Source organism: Carica papaya, chromosome 9 (genome assembly GCF_054855325.1).
Source record: "Carica papaya isolate Zhongbai chromosome 9, ASM5485532v1, whole genome shotgun sequence".
Lineage (NCBI taxonomy): Eukaryota > Viridiplantae > Streptophyta > Magnoliopsida > Brassicales > Caricaceae > Carica > Carica papaya.
In genome coordinates this window covers 17,113,168-17,139,976 of record NC_142317.1, presented here as the reverse complement: position 1 = coordinate 17,139,976, position 26,809 = coordinate 17,113,168, and the positions used below count along the sequence as shown (strand labels likewise).

At 38.2% G+C, this 26,809-nt stretch overlaps 2 protein-coding genes across 3 annotated transcripts; both read right to left on the bottom strand.

The window, feature by feature from the left end:
* Window positions 1–652: 652 nt before the first annotated feature.
* On the bottom strand, window positions 653–7,515 carry LOC148240133 (uncharacterized). Its single transcript, XM_088211905.1, has 2 exons — window positions 6,800–7,515; window positions 653–6,607 (listed from the first exon to the last, which is right to left on the bottom strand). The coding sequence occupies exon 2, from the start codon at window positions 4,751–4,753 to the stop codon at window positions 4,139–4,141; it is 615 nt and encodes a 204-aa protein (XP_088068031.1). The 5' UTR covers window positions 4,754–6,607; window positions 6,800–7,515; the 3' UTR covers window positions 653–4,138.
* A 2,135-nt stretch (window positions 7,516–9,650) lies between these two features.
* On the bottom strand, window positions 9,651–26,548 carry LOC110818235 (uncharacterized). 2 transcript variants are annotated; one of them, XM_022047025.2, is made up of 6 exons: window positions 26,065–26,546; window positions 19,410–19,523; window positions 11,187–11,267; window positions 10,643–10,815; window positions 10,445–10,541; window positions 9,651–10,023 (listed from the first exon to the last, which is right to left on the bottom strand). In XM_022047025.2, exons 1-6 carry the CDS (start codon window positions 26,389–26,391, stop codon window positions 9,907–9,909), a joined length of 909 nt encoding a protein of 302 aa, XP_021902717.1. In that variant the 5' UTR covers window positions 26,392–26,546; the 3' UTR covers window positions 9,651–9,906. The 2 variants fall into 2 exon arrangements, with proteins under 2 accessions (XP_021902717.1, XP_088066869.1); XM_088210743.1 differs by lacking the exon at window positions 11,187–11,267 and having other exon boundaries at window positions 26,065–26,548.
* Window positions 26,549–26,809: the final 261 nt, after the last annotated feature.

Sequence of the window (26,809 nt, the reverse complement as noted above, 5' to 3'; positions counted from 1 at the left end):
GCTGGGTCGTCTTCTCCGGTGAGGGTTCTGGCGGCTAGGGTTTGGGCTTGGGTGTGAATGCGATTATTTATAACCCTCCCCTTTTAATCTGAGTCGTCCATCATGATTTAATCTGGGCCGTCCGATCGCAATTGAATTAGAAATAAATCTGGGTCGTCCATCGCGATGCGATCTGAGCCATCCGTGCGTGATCAAATCTGGGTCGTCCGCACGCGTGAGATATGGACCGTCCACGCGCGCCTTTGATCTGGGTCGTCCGTGCGCGCGAGAACGAATCTGGATCGTCCGATCGTGCACACGCGGATCACCCACGTGTCTCCGTCCCGCGTGGCTTTCCGCGTCAGCGTCCCTACCACACGGCGTGTTCTGGTTGACCGGGGCTGCTGACGTAGCACTATTTTTTTAAATTACATTTTGACCCCCGATTTTCGATTTTCTTTTCAAAAGCATCCCCAGAATCTAAATTTTCACCCATTTTCCCCAAAATCAATTTCAATTAAATCTCAAAAATAATTTTACCCTATTTTATTATTATTATTATTATTATTTCTATTAAATTAAATTAAAACCTTATAAATTAAATATTAAAATAGAATAAAATTAAACAAAAATTCTAATAAAAATTAAAATAAATTAAATAATAAAAATACAATTTTTGGGTGTTACAACTCTTCCCCTCTTAAAGAAGTTTGGTCCTCCAAATTTGCGTCTTACTCTTGGTCGAACAAATGAGGATACTGGGCTATAAAATCTGATTCTAGCTCCCAGGTAGCCTCTCTTGGTGAGCGGTTCTGCCACACTATCTTTACAAATGATATTTTCCGGTTGCGGAGTATTCTGCTCTTTCGGTCCATGATACCGACTAGGACTTCCTCATAAGATAAGTCCTCTTTGAGTGGGAGCGGTTCATGAGCCAAGACATGAGAGGGGTCCGGGTTGTACTTACGTAGCATGGATACATAGAACACATTGTGGACCTTGGAGAGCTCTGGAGGTAGTGTTAGTCTGTAGGCGGCAGTACCAATCCTGTCTAAGACTTCATATGGTCCAATAAATCGAGAGTTCAATTTTCCCTTCCTGCCAAACCTACTAATTCCTTTGAAATGAGTGACCTTAAGGAACACCTGGTCGCCTTGTTCAAACGCTAAATCTCTCCTCCGGGTGTCCGCATAACTCTTCTGCCTGCTATGAGCCGTCTAAATGTTCTCTCTGATTTTAACTATTTTAGACATAGTCTCCTCCACCAACTCCGGGCTGAACAATTTTCTGTCACCCACTTCTTCCCAACAAATTGGCGATCTGCATGGGCGCCCATATAATGCCTCATACGGAGCCATGCCAATGCTCGTTTGGTAACTATTGTTGTAGGCAAATTCTATCAGGGGTAAATGATCATCCCAATGGCCCCCAGAGTCAAGGATACAAGCTCGGAGCATATCCTCAAGTGTACGGATTGTCCTTTCTGATTGTTCATCAGTCTGAGGATGGAAGGCAGTACTGAGAGACAGCTTTGTTCCCATGGCCTGCTGAAAGCTACTCCAAAACTGAGAAGTGAACCTGGGGTCCCTGTCGGATACCACTGTCACTGGAACTCCATGCAATCTGACTATTTTTCGGATATACATTCTTGCCAACTTGTCCAAGGGATCAGTTATCCTGATGGCTAGGAAGTGGAAAGACTTGGTAAGTAGGTCAATAATTACCCAGATGGCGTCATGTCCTGAACGTGCCTTGGGTAATCCCGTTACGAAATCCATGGCGATATGTTCCCACTTCCACTCCGGGATCAGTAAGGGCTGAAGTAACCCGCCTGGGCGTTAATGCTCTGGCTTGACCTGCTGACATACCAAGCATTTAGATACAAGGTCAGCTATGTCCCTCTTCATCTCATTCCACCAAAACCGGGGTCGCATGCTTTGGTACAGTTTGGTATTTCTGGGATGTATGGCAAACTTGGAGTTATGGGAGTCTGTCATGATGTCTCTCTTTAACTCACTGTCGTCTGGGACACACACCCTGTCCCGAAAACGGAGTAACCCATCGGTAGAGATTCGGAATTCTGAGCTCATTCCCTGTTCTGCATCATTCTTGCGGGCTACCAGGGTGGGGTCGATTGATTGAGCTTCCCTTATTCTCTGTAGTAACTCGAGCTGAACGGTCAGACGGCCCAAACATGCGACTCTCTTTAGGTCTTGAAGCCGAACATGTTGTGTGGCCCCAATTTGCCTGCGTTCTGAAACCATTAAATGGGCTAAGATACCTGCACTTTTTCTGCTGATGACATCTGCCACCACATTGCCCTTACTCGGATGATACAAGATATCACAATCATAGTCTTTAAGGAGTTCCATCTACCTTCTCTGACGCATGTTGAGATCCTTTTGAGTGAATATGTGCTTCAGACTCTTATGATCGGTATAGATTTGGAAGGTCTCTCCGTATAAATAATGGTGCCAGGTTTTCAAGGCATGTATGATTGCGGCAAGTTCCAAGTCATGGGTGGGGTAATTCTTCTCATGATTCTTTAACTGTCTGGACCCATAGGCTATGACCTTCTCATGCTGCATCAGGACACAACCCAGGCCTAGATAGAAGGCATCACTATAAACTGTATATCCCCCCGATCCACTCAGTAAAGTCAGTACGGATGCAGTGGTCAGTCACTCCTTTAATTTTGAAAAACTTCTCTCACAGTACTCATTCCACTCAAACTTAGCATTCTTCTTTGTGAGCCGGGTTAGGGGAGCCGCTAGACTAGAGAATCCTTCGACGAACCTAAGGTAATAACCTGCCATTCCCAAAAAGCTACGGATCTCCTTAACTGATATCAACTTCTCCCAGCCAAGTACTGTTTCAACCTTTTTGGGATTCACTGATACTCCTTCCTTCGATATAATGTGTCCTAGGAAGGCGATCTGCTCCAGCCAGAATCCACACTTACTCAACTTAGCATATAGATTCTTTTTTCTAAGGACCTACAAAACTTTGGTTAGATGGTGAACATGCTCTTCTCTGCTTTTTGAGTAGACCAAGATGTCATCGATCAACACAATAACAAATTGATCTAAGAATTCTCTGAAGACCCTGTTCATCATATCCATAAAGATGGCCGGGGCGTTGGTTAGCCCAAATGGCATGACCAGGAACTCATAGTGCCCGTACCTGGTTCGAAAAGTTGTTTTGAGGATGTCTTATGTTCTTATTTTGACCTGATGATAACCTGATCGCAGGTCTATTTTGGAGAAGACCTACGCACCCTGCAGCTGATCGAAGAGGTCGTCAATTCTGGGAAGGGGGTATTTGTTCTTGATTGTGACTTTGTTCAATCCTCTGTAATCAATACACAGTCTCAACGTTCCATCTCCCTTTCTGGCAAACGTGACTCCGGCACCCCAAGGAGACACACTGTCTTACAATTCAGTGATTTATTTCCTCAGCTCTTCCATCTCAACGCGGCTCATGCAGTAAAGAGCAACTGAAAAGGGCTGGGTGCCAGGTTGTAGGTCTATAGTGAACTCAACTTTCCTGTCCACTGGCAGTCCGGACAGTTCGTCCGAAAACACATCTGGAACGTCTCAGACTACCGGAATATCTTAGATACAAATTTTCTTCTTGGGCTTGCCTAGTTAGAGAAAATAGCAAGGTTAAAGTACTTGAAAATTAAGGAAACTTGCCATCAAGGAATAAGTATCAAATAATTTTATTAATTTGTAAATGGCTCCTCATTAGTAGGATTAAATACAACCTTCTTGTTAAAGCAATCTATGGTGGCGTGATACGCCGCTAGCCAATCCATCCCTAAAATTACATCAAAATCCCCCGTGTCTAATCCTATTAAGTCTACACTCAGTTTTCTATTTGCTATCTCCACGGCACAGGCCCTGTAGACAACTTCCCCTAATAGTGTTTCACCCCCAGCAGTAGACACAAACAATATTGAATCAAGTTTATCAGGTGATACATTAAGTTTGGATGCAAAAACATGTGAAACAAATGAATGCCATGCACCAGTGTCAAATAAAACATGAGCAATATGGTCACAGATAGTGTACATACCCTGTACCATGTCCGGGTCGGCGTCGGCATCCTGTTGTGTGAGGTTGTAAACCCTGCCCTGGAAAGAAGGTCTTCTATGGTTCTAGTTCCTCGGGCACTCTCTCGCATAATGTTGGGCACTACCACATATGCGACAGGTGTTGTTGAGGCGATAGCATGGTCGGTCTCCGTGATCCCTGCCGCAGTGCTGACAGATCTTGCCACATGCTGCCCCTGGAGCCTGAGGGGGAGCCTGAATCACCGGTCTGGACCTCTTATTTTGTTGGACATGCGCAGTAAGTGCTGGTCTGCGAGGTGGAATTGAGGGTCTATGACTCCCTGATGACTGGGAAAGGGTGTTGAAATTTCTCTCCACGATCTGTGCCTTTACTAGAACAGCTGAATATGTCTTGAGCTCCAGTACCAACAAATGCCGCTTGATCTTTGGGTGGAGGCCCCACTGGAACCTCCTGGCCTTTCTGCCCTCATCCATCAATATTTCAGGGGAGTATCGGCCCAGCTCTAGGAACTTACGAGCGTATTCTGACACTGTCATGTTTCCCTGGACCAGTTGAACAAACTCTGTCTCTTTTAAATGTCGGATGTGCTCGGGGAGGTACTCAGCATAAAAGGCTGCTAGGAACTGCTCCCAAGTGACAAGCGTGGGCAGGGTGGTCTGCTTGAGCTCCCACCAACGATCTGCTTCCCCCACCAGCATGTAGGAAGCAAGAGTAACCCTCTGCTCAGGAACCACTCCTAAGGTCTTGAAAGCCTTCTCTGTCTTTGCCAATCAATATTGGGCATCTTTGAAAGAGGACTCTCCTGCAAAAGTGGAAGGGTTTAGTCTCCTGTACCTCTCTACGTAGCCCGGGTCAATCAGGGAAGGAACTGGGTCCTGTAGAAGAGGGACTAGGCCTGGCTGAGGATAGACTCCCGAATTATACTACGGCGATGGTGTCGGGTGGTACTGTGGAGGAGCAGGCTCTTGCCGGGGTGGCTCAAACTGTGGTAGTGGGAGAGGGTCGGGTAATTCCCTTCTCTCCTCTCGACCTTGTTGAGCAGCCATGATCCTTTCGAGCATCTCAAATATTCTGTCAACATCCTCCCGAAGCGAATCATCCCGAGCTACTCAATTTAGTGGGGGTTTCCCTCTCCTCATCTCTCTGCACCTGCATTTCACAAGGAATGGTTGAGTAATAATTCTAAGTTTGGAATTCCTCTAAGTATTATTGTGTAAGGGACAGGTCCGAGAAACGCGGCTCTGATACCAACTGTAACGGCCCCGGAAATTAAAAGGAAATGTATATATATTTATTTTAAGTGCGAAAGTGAAATAAAATGGATTATGATTAACATCCCTTATACAATAACCAAAACGAATTAAAGTATGAAAGAATAAACTAACTTAAAGGAAATACTATGAATGAATGCTGTAAGGAATACTAATAAATTCTTTGGCTTCTACTCGCCATCTTCCTAGAGAACGGGCTCGGGAACTAAGTCCTCCTAATTTGAAATGGTTAAGTAAGGAATGAGCTACACTAGCCCAGTAAAGACATCACACTATCTCACTGTCACAAAAGTAAAGGTTGGTAGAAAACGAAATTGACCAATGGAGTATAATTTATAACAAACTCATTTATCAATAATAAAACCATTTACTGTCCACCTACCTCAGTAAGATTCATGAAAACAATTTATGAAAACAATTACATCATAGATATCATAAGATTACGCACACTCTGTAACATAACACATATCTTGCTTTTGTATTTCAATCATCAGGCAACAATTACCCCCTTTTTATCAGCTTACTAGTATCCATGGGGATGCATAGGGGGTCCCCGCTACACGTGAACCATTCACATTAATAACTCAATTCCAGGGCCGTCCCCATACCCCGTCCGGTATGGGCGCCAAAACCATAAACCTCAATATTCCGTCCGGTATAAGGGTGAAACGGGTCGTCCCCATACCCCGTCCGGTATGGGCGTCAAAACACATAAAGTCTCCATACCCCGTTCGATATGAGAGACCACGTTCCTGGTAGGGTTCTCTATGGACCCGATCCGTCCACCATCTCCCAGGATATCTAGTGAGGCTGTCGACATTATCCATTATCAATTCACATACCTTTTTACCATTTTTCTTAATCTCAATTATCCAATCAAACACAAACACGTAAACCGGTAATTGACACCAAATAAGGCAACACAACATCGGGTTCACAATAATTCAAAGCATAATAAATGAAAGCGTGATTCATGCATATGAAACCATAGAATAAACACATCAGACACCATACTGCATTTAAAATTGTAAAATAAATCAAACAACACCTGACCGAAAATATATCAGATTCAGGCTCCATTAGTAACCTTAATCAATTATACATATCTATTAATTCATAAAATATCGTTTTATCATTTATTAGGCTTTAATGCCGTGATAAAAAATAAGGTGAGAGATCCTTACTTGTTTCGGAGTCTGAAATCGGGTTCTCACTACGCCTACGGGAAGTCCCTAGATTCCCTGAATTTTTTTCTCGAAAACTGAAACACACTTCTGATACCTGCACATGTCCCCAAAAAATTCCAAATCAGATCTAGGGCCCTTTCAGCCAATTTTGGAATTCCGGCACGGCAGTGATCCACCTCGGGTTGGCCGTTTTCGGTCGAATTCAGCCAAACTTGCATTGGTTCATGTGATAAAACACCCCTAGGGCCCTCGGTGGGCCAAAAAATTCTAAAAAATCGAGACTTACCGACGGCGAAGCTCTCGGGTGCTGCGGCTCCTCCGACGCGAGTTGCAATTCGGTGTTTTGCTCTGGTCAACCTGTAGAGAAAAGGATGTAGTCATAGTGGTATAAAAATTACATCGAACGGGAAACGGGAAGGGCCTCATCGGAGGCAAAAATTGAGGAAACCCGCAACAGCACCGCTAGACTTCGTTGGTGTTTTCCAGCCAATCGACTGGTGATTTGGCTACAGGGAGGTTTGGCATCGAAAAACGAGCCAATGGGAGAATTTTTACCTCGTTTGGCAGCCGAAAAGTCCTCCGGTACGGCGGCGGGTGGCGGCGGCCAGTTCCTCCGGTGGCTGGGTCATCTTCTCCGGCAAGGGTTCTGGCGGCTAGGGTTTGGGGTTGGGTGTGGATGCGATTATTTATAACCCTCCCCTTTTAATCTGAGCCATCCATCATGATTTAATCTGAACCGTCCGATCGCGATTAAATTGGAAATAAATATGGACCGTCTATCGCAATGCAATCTATGCCGTCCGCATGCGTGAGATCTTGGTCGTCCACACGCGCCTTTGATCTGGGCGGTCCGTGTGCGCGGGAACGGATCTGGGCCGTCCGATCGCGCGCACGCGGATCGTCCACGTGTCTCCGTCCCGCGTGGCTTCCCGCGACAACGTCCCTGTCACGTGACGTGTCCTGGTTGGCCGGGGCTGCTGTCGTGGTTGATGACATGGCACTATTTTTTTAAATTATATTTTGACCCCTGATTTTCGATTTTCTTTTTAAAAATACCATTAGAATCTAAATTTTAACCCTTTTTGCCCAAAATCAATTTCAATTAAATCCCAAAAATAATTTTACCCTATTTTATTTTTATTTTTATTTTTATTTCTATTAAATTAAATTAAATTAAATTAAAACTTTATAAATTAAATATTAAAATAGAATAAAATTAAATAAAAATTCTAATAAAAATTAAAATAAATTAAATAATAAAAATACAAATTTTGGGTGTTACATTCTAAGTAGGCAACTCTCCTAACTTTTCTTCAAAATGTGTTTTAGAACATAATTTTTTAAGGAGAATTATTTAATAAAACGACAAAAATTCTTTTTATTTTATTTGAGTGATACAAAAAAATGAACTTTTATTCAAGGTGAATTGGAACTTGAAATTAAAGATATATGTATATATATAATAATAATAATTGCAATAACTTTCATCTCTTATTATAGCCCACATTAAGCAAATTAATGATTTTATTAGGTTTATTCATTTATTTTTTTTTTTTAGTAGTTAAAGATATCTTCAAATAAATATTGATATACTAAAATTAACCCTCTCTCCCTCCCCCTTTTGAAACACAAAACACACAGACAGAAAGAATCTATACGCGCACCGTTTCGAAACCCAAAATGTGTGAAGTTGGTAGGTTTTGTCTTTTGTTCCTTTCTTGTTTTTGTTTTGGAATTTCCATGGTTTGTGTCCAAAACGCCTGATCGTCTGTCTGCTTTCTTCTCTTCCAGCATATATATATATATATATAAAAGCTAGAAATGTGCTTGAAGGACTTTCTTGCATGCACTAACCCACCCTAATAATTAGTTAGTCATAATCATCATAATATATTACACATAATCATAGTATATAATTACATCTAAAGCTAAGTTATTCTTCTAATAAAAACATGCATGCAAGTAAAACTTGACTCTTTTATGTACCCACAAGATGTTTTGAGAGCAATTAAACTCTACTCTTGTTTTTGTCTTCAGTGCATTATTTATTTTGGAGAGAATGATAAATATACTTAGAGATTGTCTGTTTGGTTGAAGTCAGAATTGAATTCTTATGCCCAGACAATTTCAGATGGGAGGGAATAACTTAAAACATTAAGAGAAATAAACCCAACAACCCCTTCGGTGGCATGCCTACGCTATAATCTCTTCTGCTCCCTCCCAAAAAGAAAAAAGGAGTATTCTTCCTTCAGTTTTTTTCTAAATTTTAAGGATGTGGAATAGAATTCAGGAAGATGAAAACTTCGTCAGCTTTATTTCTCTTCTCAAGTAACCAATCAACAAAAATAAGAAAAATACTACATACTACCAATAGTTCTCAGAACAATTAAGAGGGGAGCACATCCATATATATATATATATATATATATATTTCGATGGTAAGAGAGTACATACATCTATATTATAATATTGCTCATACATATATGCATATCTAACTAATTAAGGTGCAAGAGAGAGAGAGAGAGAGAGAGATAGAGAGAAGAGATAGATACCTATCATGTTTAGAGAGAACTCCCGGGGGATCTTGGAACCTAAGTAGCTAGCTGCAAGGCTTCCACAACAAAGTATTGCAGAATATGTGAGGACTTTGACATTGAAAGGTACAAGAAGCATGAGCAAACAGTGTTGGAACTAGGTGCATAATATATATATATAGCATATATATATATATATATACCTTACATGCCCAATTCCTTGGGCAATTAGCTCCACGATTTAGGCATTGAAATGACCAGCAATTATAAACAAACCCTGTCCATACGCAAAACCAATTAACCAACCATTTAGCAAGTGAAAATAGACACGTCCTCCCTGCTCCCTTTGGCTGCAGATAAAAACGTATGCCCTACTTCTCTAAATAACATAAACAAACTAATCTTCTTCACTTTTGGCTCATCCAACTAATGATCCCACCCACAAGACTAGAGCTTAGCATCAATGAAATTTTCATGTATGTGTATGACAATAAAAGTTGCATGAAGCCAAGAGGCCTTCCTTGAGCCCTAAACATCAACATGCAGCACGTGCCGCAGATAGAAAGTTAGATAACAATACTAACTTCAACATGAACATAATGCTTCAAACAACTAAAAACTGTCCCAGATTCTATATGGTATATTAATTCCAGCATATTTTTAGTTTAATCGTTACATAATTTTGATAATTTATATCTGATGTGAAAATGTTAACTCTGACCTATATTCCCCACTGATGGGGTGATCTTTACACTTAAAGTTATAAATACAATGCTTTACAAGTGAACCTTCAGTTTGCAATAACTCGAATGCGTATCCACAATGCAGGTCTTCTACCTCTTCATTGAGATGTCAAAATTTATACTTCATAGAAATCAACCTCATCTCCCAGTGTAGAGAGAGAAAATGGAGCAATTACCACATTGAAAGTCTGTGTCCCAATCTTATCAATGTGTTTCATCTCAAAGTCACCTTCCTGTATCACATTGGAACACCAAAAACATGAGTTTTCAGGTCCAATATTAATCAATATAGTAGTCCAGGAGCTCTAGGAGTCGTATCGTAATGAGAAAAATACCGATAAGAAACAACATATAACATATAGATTTCAACATGAAAGCTACTCCCAAAAGGAATTAATTTTCAGCAGGCTTGCTTGGCAATATTATGAGTCACCACACCTTTCCAAAAAGGAAAATTGAATCAGTGTGAAAAATACCACAGACTAGCAGCATGCACTTTTTAGGAAAACCCTTTTCCCATTTCATGAATGGATTAAGGAGTTGGATAAATTATGATTTTTTGGAAGCAACCAGCACTAGGAAAGAAAAGAATCAAGCATTTCTGACCCTGGACTGCAAGACATATAAGGTATTCATGGAAGAAATAATCCTTACCATTCTGCCATTGGGAGTGCTCAATGGACAGGCAGACGAGTATTCAAAACCTGTCTTTGGAAGTATAACAGGCTGTTCACCTATGACTCCGATTCCCCTGCAGAAAGGCAAAAGAACAAGAAGTTAAAGTTGGACAAGTAAATAATATCTGCATTCTGTGCCAATGAGCTAGCAGATGGCATAAATTAGAATACAGACCACACATTCTCAGTCTTTCCATTTGCATCAGTAATAATCCAATGTCTTCTGAGAAGTTGAACAGGACGATCAGAGTTATTGGTGATTCTTATTCTATATGCAAAAAAGTATTGCCCCTTTAGAGGTTGGCTACGGCCTTCAATATAAACACTCCTAACTTGAATCCTGATGCCCTGAAAAAGGAAAAAGACAAATATCTATTTCAGCTATTCTGTCCACGTAATTTTCATTCTTCTTTTTTAAAAATTTATTGCCTTTTCCTCTCCTTTTGCAACAATTTTCAACAAAGTCCTTTCCATAAGCACCTTCTTTGTTTAAATGATCTTTTATCAAGGAAGGCAGATAAAGAAGTGAGTTTCAAAAAAGCACCCATGAAGATTGAAGAGCAATTATCAAACTGCAATACATGTCAATATTACAGCACTTGCAAGAATATGTTTTAGATTAAGAAAATTTTGACTTGATAAAACAACTAAGTCAAAGAAATAAGGCGCTATAAATACCAAAAGAAAATCACCCTACAGTAATTATATCATTCCCTTACCAAAGTTGTTGCATCACTTGAACACTTCAAGAGAGTGTGTGGTGCAATTTCCTTTAGCTCATCGCGATACTTCGCAGCATCCTAGCAAAGAATTATTAACGAGAAGAATCTATCAGGAAGATAACTGACACAGTAAAGAAGCATCTACCTGAATCACTTTTCAAAGATATTCCAAACTTTCGTCCCTACTAGAACTATAAGTTATAAAGTATCCAATGACATACTGATAACTTAAAGATAGACTTTATCCAAAGTCAAGAAAGATCCTTCTGCAATATTAGAAAATGAACCAGGAAGAGTTTATAAACAACAAGGTTAGAAATCAATTGCAGATCTCATCATTAGAAATTAAGTCATAAGATGTGCAGTAGGATAACTAGAATTCTCAGAAATTTTCAGGGGTCTCCATGCCCTTCAGCAAAAGATGGTGTTCTAGTTATAATCACCATGATCATGATAGTGGTACAAAAGACAATGGATAAAGACAGAAGAGCAACCAAAAATATACAGTTTGGAGGAAGAAGTAATGCGGAGGAGGTTTAGATAGTTATATTAGGTCAGGAAGTTTCTTAGAATTTTTAGTTCTAATTAGATTGGATTAGATTAGCCTATAAAATACTGTAGATTTTTAGAGAAAAAATAATTTTATTTTTCACTTTTTAAATTATTACACTTGAGATATTTATAAAATTTTTAACCTATTAATTAGAAAATAAATATTTTACTAAAATTCTAATTATATCATCTTAACTAATTAAATAAAAAATTAAAATAATTAATAATAAAATATGGTTGTCAACACCCCCTTTCAAGTTAGTGTAAGGATATCACACATGCGCAACCTGCAAATCAAGTTCTGAAAAATCATCCTTCTAATCAGTATGAAATGATGCAAAAAAAAAGTGCTGCAAACTGGAACCAGATATGTCAGGAAGCAGCTTGACTCAGCTCGGCTCAAACAGCTTAACTTGGTTCAAAACGACTCCATACGGCTGAAAACAGCTCAGATTCAACTCTAAAATGGCTCGGACACGGCTCTAAAACAGCTCGAACTTGGCTTTAAAACGATTTGGACTCGACTCTAAAACGGCTCAGACTCGGCTCTAAAACGGTTTGAACTCCATAACACACAAGATCTCACGCGTCGCTACACGCCCTTGAATGCCCAACCACTGGACCACCACGAGCCCCACCGGAACTGCCACGCATTACCGCCAAAACTGCCACGCACCGCCGCTGGCCTCCACACGCCATCACGATTTCACTGGCAATCACGACAGAAAACACCGGTGGGTTTAGATTCGGCACGGATCTAGTGAGAGCGCGTCGAACCGCCGAAAAACACCTTCGCGCAAAGCGAGCCCCCGCGGCTAGTTTGTCTACTCTGGCACTCTGTTTTCGCATACAAGGATCTGTCTTCTGCTCTCCCTGCGCCGAAGCTTCTACTGTCGCGATCTGTCTCCTTCATGCGAGCCACGCACGTCAGAACTTCCTCCGCTTCAGATCTGCAATGAAGGTCGCACAAACACGGCTTTCTCCTCGCGCCAATCTAGACAAACGGATCTGACCTGCTGCGCACAAATCATTCCATCAAGATACTGGGCGCCGGAGAAGTTTCAGCTGCAGGGATCGGGTCCGAACCGGATCTAGTTTGTGTAGCAACTCTTCAGCTTCTTCCTCAAATCTGATCAGGCTCTCTCTCTCTCCAAGCTAGCTTTCTAGGGTGGTATTAAGAGTAGATCTTGATAAATGGGTTTCAACCCAACACATTGTGTTATTTTAAGGTTTGAAAAAAAATTATGAAATTAAAACTCTAAAATAGCTATATTTGACTCTGATACCATATTGATTTTCGGAGAAAATATAATTTTATTTTTCATTCTTTAGGTTATTACTTTTGGAGTATTTATAAAATTCTCAACCTACTAATTAAAAAATAACTATTCTATTAAAATCCTAATTATAAATGATTATTATTCTAGTAGATTTTTAATTACACCATCTTAGCTAATTAAATAATAAATTAAAATAATTAAATAATAAAATATGATTATCAACAAATACCCCACATTATCTTTCAAGTGAATAATAATAACTGAGAGAAAAATAATAATAGTAATAATAATTGTCATGACATCTTATGCTTTGTGATTGTGTAATGCAATAGACCTTAACTAATGCTTGAGAAATTTTATTCCTAGGTGTAACATCTATGAAACTAGTATTATCTCGAGGTTTGATCCCTAACCTCCAATAGATAATCGTACTTAATTTATTCAATTCAGATCAATCAAAGCCAAAGGTCCTAATTTACTACCAAATTTCCAAATTCCTAAACCTCATTGCAAACAAATCCCAAATCCCAAACAGATCCTTGACACAGATTCTGGGTTGCAAAGTTTCTCAATTACCCATCCCGTATCTTGGCACCCCTGTTGAGGTCAAATACAAAGACAGAAAATGTTGGGATCCGATCATTGATATGTTTCAAAACCGACTTGCCAACTGAAAGAAGAAATTCCTATCAAATGGGGAACAATTACCTCTCATTAAAAGCACCCTATCTAATCCCCCTATTTATCTCCTTTCGGTGTTCAACACTTGTGTTGCCAACACTTTGGAATCCATTCAATGCAACTTTCTCTAGGGAGATGATGATAATAACAATAAGAAAATCCACCTTGTAAACTGGAAAGAAATCAAAAAACCTATCAAAGAGGGTGGTTTGGGCTTGAGATCTATAATCACACTTAACAAGGCCCTTCTTGAGAAATGAATTTGGAGATTCTAGACCGAAAGTAATAGCCTATGGAAATCAATCATATTGTGTAAATGGTTCAACGGTGACTATCATGATCAATCTAGAATTAAAAATAGCACATTTGGTTCGAGCCTTTGGAAAAACATCTGGAAACTAAACAATATCATTCTACAACACCCTAGTTGAGTTATTGGGATGGGCAAGAAAATAAAATTTTGGTCTGACATATGGCATGACAAGTCTACTCTTCAAATAAGATTCTCTCTTATTTATGCTATTGTCAGGGACATCAATATTTTGGTTAAAAATGCACGGTTCTTGACAAACAAGGCTTTTGGCAAGTGTCAGTATTAAGAAACTTACAAGACTGAGAGTTAGAGGAATATTTATCCTTACTACAAACTCTTTCTTCAATTCAAATCTATGACAAGAAGGACAATCTAAAATGGTTACTCTCCAAAAATAGTACTTTCACTGTCAAATCTCTCTACAACCACTTAGCAGTCAATTTTAATCAGGACAACATTAACTTCCCTTCCAACATAATATGGAAATCGGGTGCAACTCCAAAAATTTTATTTTTTGCTTGGGAAGGTGCAAAAAGCCGCATTCTTACCCTTGACAACCTAATGAAAAGAAGTTTTACAATTGCCAATAAATGTTTCCTATGTAAAAACAATTTTGAAACATATAACAATCTACTTTTAGGCTGTTCGGTTTCACAATACCTATGGAACACCATTATTAGTCTTATGGGGCTATCTTGGATCATGAACAACATTCATGCTGAACTCCTAGCATGGGAAGACATCAGCAGCAAGAGAAAAATGCTAAGATTAATCCTACTCACCATAATATGGACCCTTTGGAAAGAGATAAACAATCACGCTTTTGAAGGAATAGAACTTGATTTTAACAAACTCATTGATTGTTGGTTTCACTATTTTAATTCCATTATTTTGGGACATAACATCGATTGTCTTGATGATTTTGGTTTTATCGTCGATAGTTTAATCGATTTGTAAATATATTGTAAATGGGTTGTGCCCCATTGGCACTCTAACATCAATACAACTCTACACTTTTATTTCAAATAAAAGAAAATAAAATAAAATAAAATTGCAGAAAACTCTAAAACAAACCCCAGACTCATTTACGTTGCCATAGATAGCAGGCCTTGAAGGGAGCTGATGTACATAAGTCTGCCACCATCAAACTCAAAACACCATCTACCACTCTAACAATCAATTTCCAGCAAACCAGCCGACAGTTCCACACATCACAGTGCAAAGAGTCATCCCTTTTTGTTCTCAATTTTGTAAAATCCTGGCAACGTGCAAAGGAAGATAACAATTGACATAGAACTGTCAAAAGGCCAGCATATGAACCTTGCACATGCACAACACATGAGAAGAATTTGCTCAAATCTAATCTATTTTTCCCAGTTTAACCCAAATTTGTATAATATGGTTTCACCAAAACTAGCTCTCCACCAGCAGTTCTCATGACTTCTTTTAAAGAAAATATGAGATATTACAAACAAGGCATCAAGGGATTACCACCCATATGCAAAAAATGTTTACACCTCAATCACTATATCTATAAGGTTTACCAAATTCTCACCAGTAGAAGAATAACCCTTAAAAAAAAAGGGTCTGCAGCCAGCTGTCAATAAAAAAACGAAATCCTCAAAATCCTTACAGTTCCTCTATTTCAAAATACCCACAAGGTAGTCAAGGCAATAAGAGAGATTGGCTTACTTCTTCCAATACCACTCCAGATACTCTGCTAAGCCCATAACTCATCCACAAGAAACCCAGCTCGGACAAAATTCAAATTAAGGAAATGAAGATTGGGCACCAAAGGTACTGGAACAGAAAGATTTGGAGTCTCAGCTAACCCCTTAGTCAAATAAAAACCATGCAGTAAGATCTTCCCCTTCTTCTGAAAAGTGAAGATTGTCTACAGTGAGTATACACCCTTCTAAAGGAACCAACAGGAAAAGGAATCCAAGGTAAAAGCACACTAGTTAGATTATTACCCAGCTTTAACACCAGTTCACTGCACCTCAAGTGATCCACCAAGCAAAATGATTAAGGAGATTCCCAGCCATTCAAATTTCTTAATAAGGTCAACATTCCAAACCAGCTAACCCTTTCATTTTTTGAAAGGAAAAGTAACCAGCTAACTGGTACCCAAAGAGAATGCACACACACCATAACCTCCAAGAACTTTTGACATGTACTCTCTCATTTATTCAATTGAAGTGGAGGTTACCCTTTCATGAAGGCAATTTGAACACTTTGTGTTGACTACCACTAAGTGATCTGAGCACAACCAAACCACAAAAAAACCCGAAAGTCGAAGTAGAATTCCGAGAAGTGGAGGGAAGAAAGAGTCCTGCCCACACAGGATCTCCCTCTCCTATGAAGAGTCCATGCCCAAAACAGTTTCTTCTTTTGAATTTCATGAAAAGTACCATGCCAAGGAGAAATCTACTTGTGGATAAGAAGAAGAGTCCTAGAAGAGAACCAAGAACACATCCTAGAAAGAAAAGAACTCACGTGAAAAGTTCTAGAGGAAAAAGAATTCCCGCCCCGAGGGAATCGTAACCCAGGGAGAATTCTCACTTCTCTTCCTTTTGGTGACTGAATTAAAGGCAAATTGGGATTCCTTTTTTAATAGAGCTTTAACTAAATTAATGAACTAAGTGCATAGGAATTCTACTTCAAAGGAAATGACAAATTATCAAGCAAAGAAGAAAAAAGAATTCAAAGTGAATTTGGCCAAAAGATTCCTATCCAAATTCTCATCCTTAATTTTCTCATGGATAATGTTGGACTATTTTCTATTTTGTGTTTTCGGGTGGTATCCCTTTGGTACCTTTGCACATAATAATATTCTTTCTCTTTTATTTCAAAAAACAAAAAAAAAATTGGATTATTTTCAAGAATTTTTTTCCCTATATTTTCTCCTAGATTTCTCTTGGATTATTTCCTAGATTTTTTTGTAGATTTTCTCCTAAATTTTTTCTTGGATTATTTCCTAAATTTTCTCTTAGATTTCTCTTGGATTTTATCCTTGATTTTCTCATAGAAAAGAAATTGTTTTCTACTTCAACTTGGAAGCTTTTAAAGCATCTTCAACTCAACTTCTACCACAAGAATTAATTAAATATTGACTACCAAATTCAAGTCAAATAAAGCATGGAGAATTCAACCACAATACTCTTTCATCTCAAGAGAGAAGAGTTTATGTTTTAATTAAGTTGTTTATTTTAATGCTTTCCTAAATTGAGTTAAGGAATTTAATTAAGATTCTAATTTTTAAGTTTTATTCAAATATGTAAAGTGAATGACTATATAAAGGCCACCACTTTTAAGTTGTAATTTATTCATCAATTATGCCAAATTAATAAATTAAAGTTTACCTTAGCTTATGCTATTGCGATTACTCTTTAAGAGGGTTTTTCAACCATTTTGTTGAGTGGAGGATTTATTCAACTTATCAAAATAATCCCTTGTGGTGTCTTATCAATTTTTTATTTCGAATTGATTTTTGACTTATCAACTTCATACTTGTGACGTTTTTAATCAATTCAAATTATCTCAACCACTTTAGTTGATAATTTCAGATGAATTATTGGGTTACATAGGAAGGATTTGTTGAGAGTTTAAATATTCTAAATACTAGAGAATATGTAGTGTTTTGATCATACTAGTTGATCATGGGTTCCACATCATTAAGACAACCACAAAGCTGAACGCTCTTCCAAAAATAATAACAACTAGATACCATCAAAACTCAATTAATGCATTAAGAGAGAATTTTCTAAATGTGTTCCAAATATTAGCAGAAGGGTAACATGTTCTAGGCATGTTACTAAGGTTGTCCAACACTTGCTAGTTGCCAAATTAACTGATCTTGAATCTGACTATAATATGAAGTTCTTATTTTCAAGATGAAGATTCCCAAAAACAAGTAGAATAAATGACAACAAAAAGAAATAAGAAAAATAAAAGAGAGAAAGACCTTCAGATAGAGTTTTAGAGGAGAATATATAGAGAAAGAGAGACCAAATGAATCCAAATATTTTATTCACCCTGCTCTCCTCAAATACTCAACGATAATTGCTATTACACTATACCATATAACCCAATATATGGTATAGTGCATCACAACTAACTATCCCAACTAACACTGATCCTTCAAACACTAAATGGAGACGACGTCTGCACAAATCATAATCCAGTCCTCAAAGATCACCTTGTTGTTATGGTGATAAATGGTGGTTAGGAACCAATACTGTTTGCCTCTTGTCAAAGCTATATGACAAGTATGGGGCATCAACTGTTGAGCAAAAATAATCATTTTATCTACTTGTAATTCTATTCTATTTCAGGCTTTCTGAGAAATTTTCAACTACACCTTCAACATTCCTTTTCTCTTCTTCATTTCGGTGCTTCAACCAAGCCAACGGCGTGTATAGTTGAAGCGACTTACATGGTGAAACTTATTATAAAACCCAAGTCAATCTAGAGATGCTATCCAAATATGCATGGAGAAGCTTTTTGTCTCAAAGGATTGATTTCAAATGCAAGCATTGATCCTCCACCAAACCCAAATTTCTTCAGCCTCTCCCTAGATTCATAGCCCAACCTGATCATCTTTAAATGTGCCTGAGAACCCTTCTTGGGACTGAAACCACAAGACACACGGTAAAGATAGAAGTTGCCAAGATTCAGACCTAGACATTGCTTGCACACCTTTTCTGCAATCACAAACTCTTGCATACTTCTCTGCCACTTTCAGTGCCACGTGGGACAAGCTACCTCCTCTGCCTAGCTGACAGTCTCCAAATACACACTTGACAAACACAATTTCATGCAAATCTACATTCTTAGAAGAGTCAATCAAAGCTGATTATTGCCTTAATTCTAGCGAAACCTGATTATTCTGCCTGCTTACTTTCCCATTTTCTCTATTGCCTCATATATCTCTCTCTCTTCCCCTACATGGCCTTTATTTACGGTTTAAATTTTTTACGTTTCTTATTAAATTTCTAGCAGTAATTAGATTAGATATAAATTAGAATCTATAAATACTCAAGTGCTTAAGAGCATAACACATTGAATTCGTAGTAACCCATGCTTTGTGATTCTGTTGAGCAATCACATTAGGTGTTGAAACCTATTCTTATGTGGAATATCTAAGAAACTTTCTAGACTTAATATGTAGATTTGATCCCTGTTCTCTAAGTAGGGAGATGATCTCTAATTTTTCCTCAAAAAGCCTACATCGCTAACAAACTAGACACATTGATTAAAACCAACCATCATCATTTTAGTAAGAATGGCATTGGATCTTCAATATCCCAAATAAACACCCCACTTGTAAGTATGGAGCATATGTAATTAGCTCAAGTAAAGAAAAGGCCAAAAGGAAATCTTGAATTGGGATACCTCAAACCTCTCATCAATCACGGCCTCTCTCATCAAGCGGCGAAGTTGTAGAACTGGCTCTTCCTCTTCAAATGATTTCAAAGAATCACGAATTCTTGCTGCTTCTTTGTAATCCTAGCACCAAATATGAAGTTTTGCAAAGTTATATTCAATTGCGTAAACAATTGCATTACCACTGTAAAAAAAAAATGAAAACTTCCCATGCAAACCCCAAGAATAAAAATGAAGAATGATATCAGTACATTACATGCAACAAAAATATTAGTACTGAAGAAAATTGAGAGAAAATATTTTCATTCTTTTGATGAATGATTTCCACACATATATATAGAAGTCTACTACCCTAACAACTTAACAAATTTTGGAGAGAAACCTAACAAAATTCTATTTCTAAGTACAAATTTGTTGTAACAAATTTGTTGGTGATTCCCTCCATTTACAGCACATAACAGCTGTAAATGGTTACTCCATTTACAGCACATAACAGTTGTAAATAACCATTTTTAATCTTAATTTATTCTTCTAATTATTATATTTTCTACACTCCCCCTCAATCTAGTTTACATATATGTTGAGTAAATCTAAATTGGATATTATGTTATCTAAGGTTCTCTTAGGAAAAGTTTTAATTAAAATATCTGCGATCTGTTGATTGGTTGAAATATGCATCAGAGTTATAGTCCCATCTTCCAATTTTTCTCTAACGAAATGACGATCAATCTCCACATATTTAGTTTTATCGTGATGTACAGGATTTTTGGCCATACTAATTGTTGATTGATTGTCGCACCATACATTTATAGGCATATTGTTGAGAACTTTTAATTTTTCAAGTATTCTCTTCAACCATACACCTTCACAAATACCATGAACAAGCGCTCTAAATTCAGATTCTGCACTGCTGCAAGACACAACAAACTGTTTCTTGCTTCTCCGAGTAACCAGGTTACCCCAAACATAAGTACAATATCCTGATGTAGATCTCCTGTCGTTTGTAAAACCTGCCCAATCCGCATCCGTGTAAATTTCAACACCCCTTCTGTCTGTTTTTTGAAAGAATAAACCTTATCCTGGAGTTTTCTTGATATACCTCAGAATCCGATACATAGCACTCATGTGATCTTCTGTTGGCTGATGCATGAACTGACTTACTGTATTTACTGCAAAACTAATGTCTGCTCTTATGTGAGCCAAGTAAATAAGTTTCTCAACTAGTCTTTGGTATCTCCCTTTGTCAACCATTTTATTACTGATTCTGGATCCAAGTTTGATGACTGAGTCCATAGGGATGTCAGCAGGCTTACTTCCTAGCATTCCAGTCTCTTTTAGGAGATCCAGAATGTACTTTCGTTGAGAAACTGATATCTCCTTTTTTTATCTAGCTATTTCCATACCGAGAAAGTACTTTAGTACTCCAAGATCTTTTATTCAAATTCTTTGGACAAAAATTCTTTAAGTTTCTGAATCTACTCAATGTGATCTCCTGTAAGAATGATATCATCAACATATACAATCAAAATAACCTTTTTACCTGATATGCAATGTTTGAGGAACAATGTATAGTTGGATTGACATTGTTCATATCTTTTATGTTTTACAGCTCTTGTGAATCTGTCAAACCATGCTCTTGGAGATAGTTTTAGGTCATAGAGTGATTTCTTCAATTTATACATTTTCTGAAAGTTGTCAGTTAATTCAAACCCTGGTGGTATATTCATATACACTTCTTCCAAATCGCCATTAAGGAATGCATTCTTTACATCTAATTGATACAATGGTCAGTCTAGGTTAGATGCAAGTGAGAGGAGTACTCGAATAGTATTGTACTTGGCAACTGGTGCAAACATCTCCTGATAATCTATACCATATGATTGTGTATAACTTTTGGCTACCAGGCGGGCCTTAAGCCTGTTCACACTCCCATCTGGATTATATTTGGTTGTAAAAACCCATTTGCATCTCATTTGACACTTTCTTGAAGGAAGATCAGTTAGTTCTCATGCTCATTCTTTTCAAGTGCCCTGATCTCATCTAGGACAACTAACTTCCATTCTGCAATTTCCAAGGCCTCATGTATTGTTCTGGGTTCAGGTGAATTGCTGTCTATCCTGCTCACAAAAGCATGATGTTCCGAGGATAATTTGTCCAATGAAACATAGTCCTGTATAGGATGTTTGGTGCATATTCGAGTGCCCTTCCTCAAAACAATAGGAATATCAGAATCAACGGAATTAAGAGTTAGTACAGAGATTACGTTACCTGGATCAATGGGGAAGTCATGGCAGTGCTTGGATGATTCGGGTGTTTTTCCTTTGTTTCTTCTTGTATAGACACGTAACTCATTCATTGCAGGTAATGTGCTTTCTATAATAGGTTTTGGTTCTGATTTCTTTTGTGAGGTTTCGGGTTCAATCTCCAAGGAAGGTTTGTCTGGTGATGGATTTTATGGGTAGAGAGGTGATACACACACATCCCACAACTGATATTCCTGAGTGAATGTCTCCCCCTGAATATCAGTGGTGGGATAAAATGGTTAATTCTCAAAAAAAGTGACGGCCATGGTATTATAAAATCGGTGAATTTCCGGAACTAGACATTTGTATCCTTTTTGATTTGCTGAGTACCCAACAAAAATACACTTTATTGCTCTTGGATCTAATTTTCCACGAAGATGTTTATGAATGTGGACATATGCTAAACACCCAAATACTTTAAGTGGCAAAGTGTTTAAGTTGTGAGAATCAGGAAAGATTTTTGAGAGGATAGTGTATGATGATTGAAACTGTAGAATACGGGAGGGCATCCGATTAATCAAATAGGTAGTTGTAAGGACAGCCTCTCCCCAAAGATATTTTGGTACATGTGTGGTGAACATGAGAGATCTAACAACCTCAAGAATATGTCTGTTTTTTCTTTCGACTATGCCGTTTTGCTGTGGAGTATGAACGCAGGAGGTTTGATGAATAATGCCATGTTCAGTAAAGTATTTTTCAAAAGTATTTTCAAAATATTCACAAGTATTGTAGGATTTCAATACTTGGATGGTAGCATGAAATTGGGTTCGAATCATTGTATGAAATTTTTTAAATAGGGATCCCACTTCAGATTTTTCCTTCATGAGAAATACCCAAGTAATTCTTGTATGGTCATCAATAAAAGATACAAATCACCTAGTTCCAGAAACGTTGGAAACCCTGAAAGGGCCCCAAACATCACTGTGAATTAATGCAAATGGTTTAGATGGTTTATATGATAGACTATGGAATGAACTTCGAGTATGTTTAGAAAATTGGCAAACTTCACACTGTAATGAAACTGGATCTTTTCCTTTAAATAGTAGTGGAAACATCCTTTTTAAGTACATGAAGTTTGAATGTCCTAGTCTATAGTGGCACAACATAATATCATGATCATTATTTTTGGAAATAAGAACAGAGTTTTCACATACTGCATTGTGAGCTTGTTTTTTAGAGGTGTTGACTTGAAGCAAATATAATCCCGAGCTCATCCTAGCACTGCCAATCGTCATCCCCGAGTCCAAATCCTAAAAATTACACATATTAAAAACAAATTTCGCAGCACATTTCAAATCTTCACATAGCTTGCTGACAGACAACAAATTACAATCCAAATTCGGAACATGGAGAAGTGAACAGAGAGTTAAATTTGGAGACAAATTTACAAAACCCATTCCTGCCACTTTTGAGAGAGAACCATAGGCAATTCTGATTGAAATATTTTCTTCACATTTTCTGTAATTTTGGAATATTAAGAAATCGCCACTCATATGATCAGATACACCAGAGTCTACCACCCACACCTGTCCTTTTTTTAAAAGAACAGATAAATCATGAATATTACTTTTGTATACCACAGAGGCACTGACCGAGTGAGATTTCTTGGACAAGATTTGTTGGAGGGCTTCCAACTGTTCAGGGGTAAATGGGTCTTTTCCCATCTCATCAAAAATTACTTCCTCAGCCGTCACGTGATTTCCTCAAAGCTTGCTGGAGGTCTCTGCTTTCGACATTTTTCACTCACCCGAAGGTGGTTTCCAGTCACTTGGCTTGCCGTGAAGCTTCTAGTAACGTTCCCGAGTGTGCCCTAGCTTCCGACAGTGGTCGCACCAGAGCCTTGTCTTCTTCGTTCAACTGTCAATCGTTTGGGTTGTGAGAGCTAAAGAATTTTCAGTCTGGTGAGATTGGTCATTCTCTCCCATCATGATCTTCTGACGACTCTCCTCGCATCGAACCTCAGAAAAAACTTCTCGAAGACTCGGCAAGGGTTTGGTGCTCAAAACACGTCCTCGAATCGCGTCAAGATTTTTGTTTAGCCCTAGCAGGAATTTAAAGACTCACTTTTCTTCCACAAAGACTTTGAAGTTTTTCGCGTCCTCGGGGCAGTTCCAGTGACGCTCTTCGAAAGCGTCCATCTGCCGCCGATTTCGACTAAGGATACTGTAATACTGGATGACACTGAGTTCTCCTTGTCGAAGGTCATGAAGAGTTGACTCGATTTCAAATATTGCATAGGTATTTTGCTTGCTGGAGTAGAGTTCCTGTGCTGTCTTCCAGATTTCATGAGTAGTTTCGTAGAGAAGGAAATTCTCTCCGATTTTAGGAGTCATTGAGGTAATGAGCCAGGACATGATCATACTGTCTTCGATCTCCTAGGTTTGTGCATTTGCACCGGACGCTAGAGGAGGCATGAGCTCGCCAGTGAGGTGCCCATAATGCCCCCTTCCGCGGATGAAGAGATAGACAGACGACGACCATTAAAGGAAGTTGCTGCCATCGAGTTCATGTCCTGTGATATAGGATGATGGTAGTTCACTCACAGCTCTGGTTGTTGCTGTGTGATGATAAGAACCAGAGGAAACTTCTGGTGGAGAGGATGGAAGCTCACCCGAGGCCATTTTTTATTACGGCTCAGCAAAGTTTGATATCAATTTCTTTTTGGATCAGGAATGGCTCTGATACCATGAAGAAAATTGAGAGAAAATATTCTTTATTCTTTTGATGAATGATTTCCACACATATATATACAAGTCTACTACCCTAACAACCTAACAAATTCTGAAGAGAAACCTAACAAAATTCTGTTTCTAAGGACAAATTTGTTGTAACAAATGTGTTAGTTATTCCCTCCATTTACAACACATAACAACTGTAAATAGTTCCTCCATTTACAGCACATAACAGTTGTAAATAACCATTTTTAATCCTAATTTATTTTTCTAATTATTATATTTTCTACAAGTACATTACAAACTGTTTATGCTCCACTTCCACAAAACAACAAGCCTAAGTTACACAAAAGATGGATAAAAAAAAAGATGCATTAAGGCTAGTCTGGGGAAGCTTTTGTCTTTGACTTTCGTGTTTCAAAAGCACTTTTGCAAATGAAAAGAAAGTGGAAACTTTCCATGCCAAACCCAAAGAACAAAAGTAAATATATGACGCTTACACGCAACAAAAACATTAGTACATTACAAATTGTTTATGTTACACTTCCCCAAAACAACAAGCCTAACTTACATAAACAGATGGGTAAAAAAATAAGAGGCATTAAGGCCCCCATTTGGGGCAGCTTTTGGCTTTGGTTTTTGCATCTCAAAAAGCACTTTTGCAACCAAATGAATAAAATAAAAAGTGATTTTTGCAAAAACCCACACCAAAATCTGTTTTTGATAGGTTTAACAACAAAAAGCTACAATTTCTAACTCTTAAAAAATTGCAGAATTTCGATAAAAATTTATAATAGAAATCTCAAAAGCATTTTCATCAAACACACAACTTCAACTTTTGAAAGTATTTTTGGTGAATAATTATTTTAATAACACATTTAAAACTCACAATACAAAGTTTATTTCAAAAAAAAAAATCATAGTAGAAAGTACAGCTGCCTTAAATGCACAATCTCACGACAAGTGGCAGGCGGTGGCTAGCAGACAGTAGTGGATGGCAATTGGATAAAGTGAAAGAAAAGAGAATATATAATTTTCAAATTAGTCAAGGATAGTATTGGAAAGAAAATGTTGAAACCATAAACAGTTTTTCAAAAACTACTACTTTTAGCTTCTGTGTTTAAATCTATGAAGAACAGATTTTAGCTTTTGGTTTTAGCCAAAAACGTTTTTTAGAAGTAGAAGCTATCCAAACGGGTATTTGAACTTCATCTTCATTCCTGCATTTCCTTAAGGGCCATGACAAAAAACGTGTCTTAAGCAGTTTTCAGAAAAACATGACTTGGGCAAATTTCAATCTTTTTTTCTTTTTTTGTTTTTCTTGAGACCAAGAACAGTTCAACCTTCCATTCAAGAAAGAGAAAACAATAATACTGAGATGCATAATGCAGAGACATAATAAGGGAAAAAAATGAATTTCATTTCCAAAAGCACCAAACCAGCTTTCCAAAAGACATATATTTCTAAAAGCCGTTTCATTTTCTTCTCAACGAATGCTGTAAAGTTTTGTCATAAAATTCAAAAAGCTTTCCCAAAGAAAAAATAACTTCAAACCAATAAACCATAGAGTTCAACCCAAAATTTTACTCTATCATTAAACAAACATTGCAAGAAAAAAAAAAATAGTCCGACTACAAATAGAAAAAACAATACGAAATAGATAGAATCCTACAACACACTATCACAAACCTCCGCTCTGGCGGCGACCTCCATCTGCTGCTTCAACGTAGCATAAGTTTGGCTCCGCGACAGGAACGAACTAGCACTCATGTTCAAACCCGTACCGAAGTCCGAACGCGATCCCGAACTAGGGCTTTCCCTTCCAGTGCCACCACCTTCGTCCCTCTCCAACGCACAGGCCATAATCCTACAGTTCCTGGTGAGATCCCTCCAACCCAGTCCAACCCGCGTCCTCGCTACCTCCAACCCAACGCAACCGCTATTTTCTCGACCTGGCCAAGAGATTCTCGTCCCCGTGTTAAAATCAGTGAAACCTTTAAACGTCAGGGAATGCATTTTTGCTTTCACCTAAAACAAAATTCAAAGAATATTTTCCGCCACTTTCCTTCTCAGTCAGCTCCAACAAGAAAAATGGATTTTGCCGAGAAAATTTACTCGTAAAGAAAAGAGTTGTACGGTAAGTTAATATTGGAGCGGAACATGAGGAAAATTCTGCGGGTTAGCCGTGAAATCCGTGGAGTTATCCATATTGGATAATATGAAATTACATAATTAGCCCTGGATGTAGGGCTGAAGAGAGTAAAATAGGAGGGTAAATACAGAATTTCGTGCTAACAACTTACAATTGAGGGTAGCCACAGCAATTTCGGGGCCCCTAGATTTTTGGTTGATGTGGAAGAGAATATGACACGTGGCTTATTCTGATATTCAGACATATATGGTCATTTGTTTGGTGTGGTTTTGATTGCATACG

Bases quoted from the DNA above. Each gene is read 5' to 3' on its own strand.
- LOC148240133 (XM_088211905.1), bottom strand. From the start codon at position 4,753: ATGCTGGTGGGGGAAGCAGATCGTTGGTGGGAGCTCAAGCAGACCACC.
- LOC110818235 (XM_022047025.2), bottom strand. From the start codon at position 26,391: ATGCATTCCCTGACGTTTAAAGGTTTCACTGATTTTAACACGGGGACG. The intron at 19,524-26,064 runs GTTTGTGATAGT...ATTTGGTGCTAG, and splicing joins AGGTCGCCGCCAGAGCGGAG to GATTACAAAGAAGCAGCAAG. The intron at 10,024-10,444 runs GTAAGGATTATT...AATGTGATACAG, and splicing joins GCACTCCCAATGGCAGAATG to GAAGGTGACTTTGAGATGAA.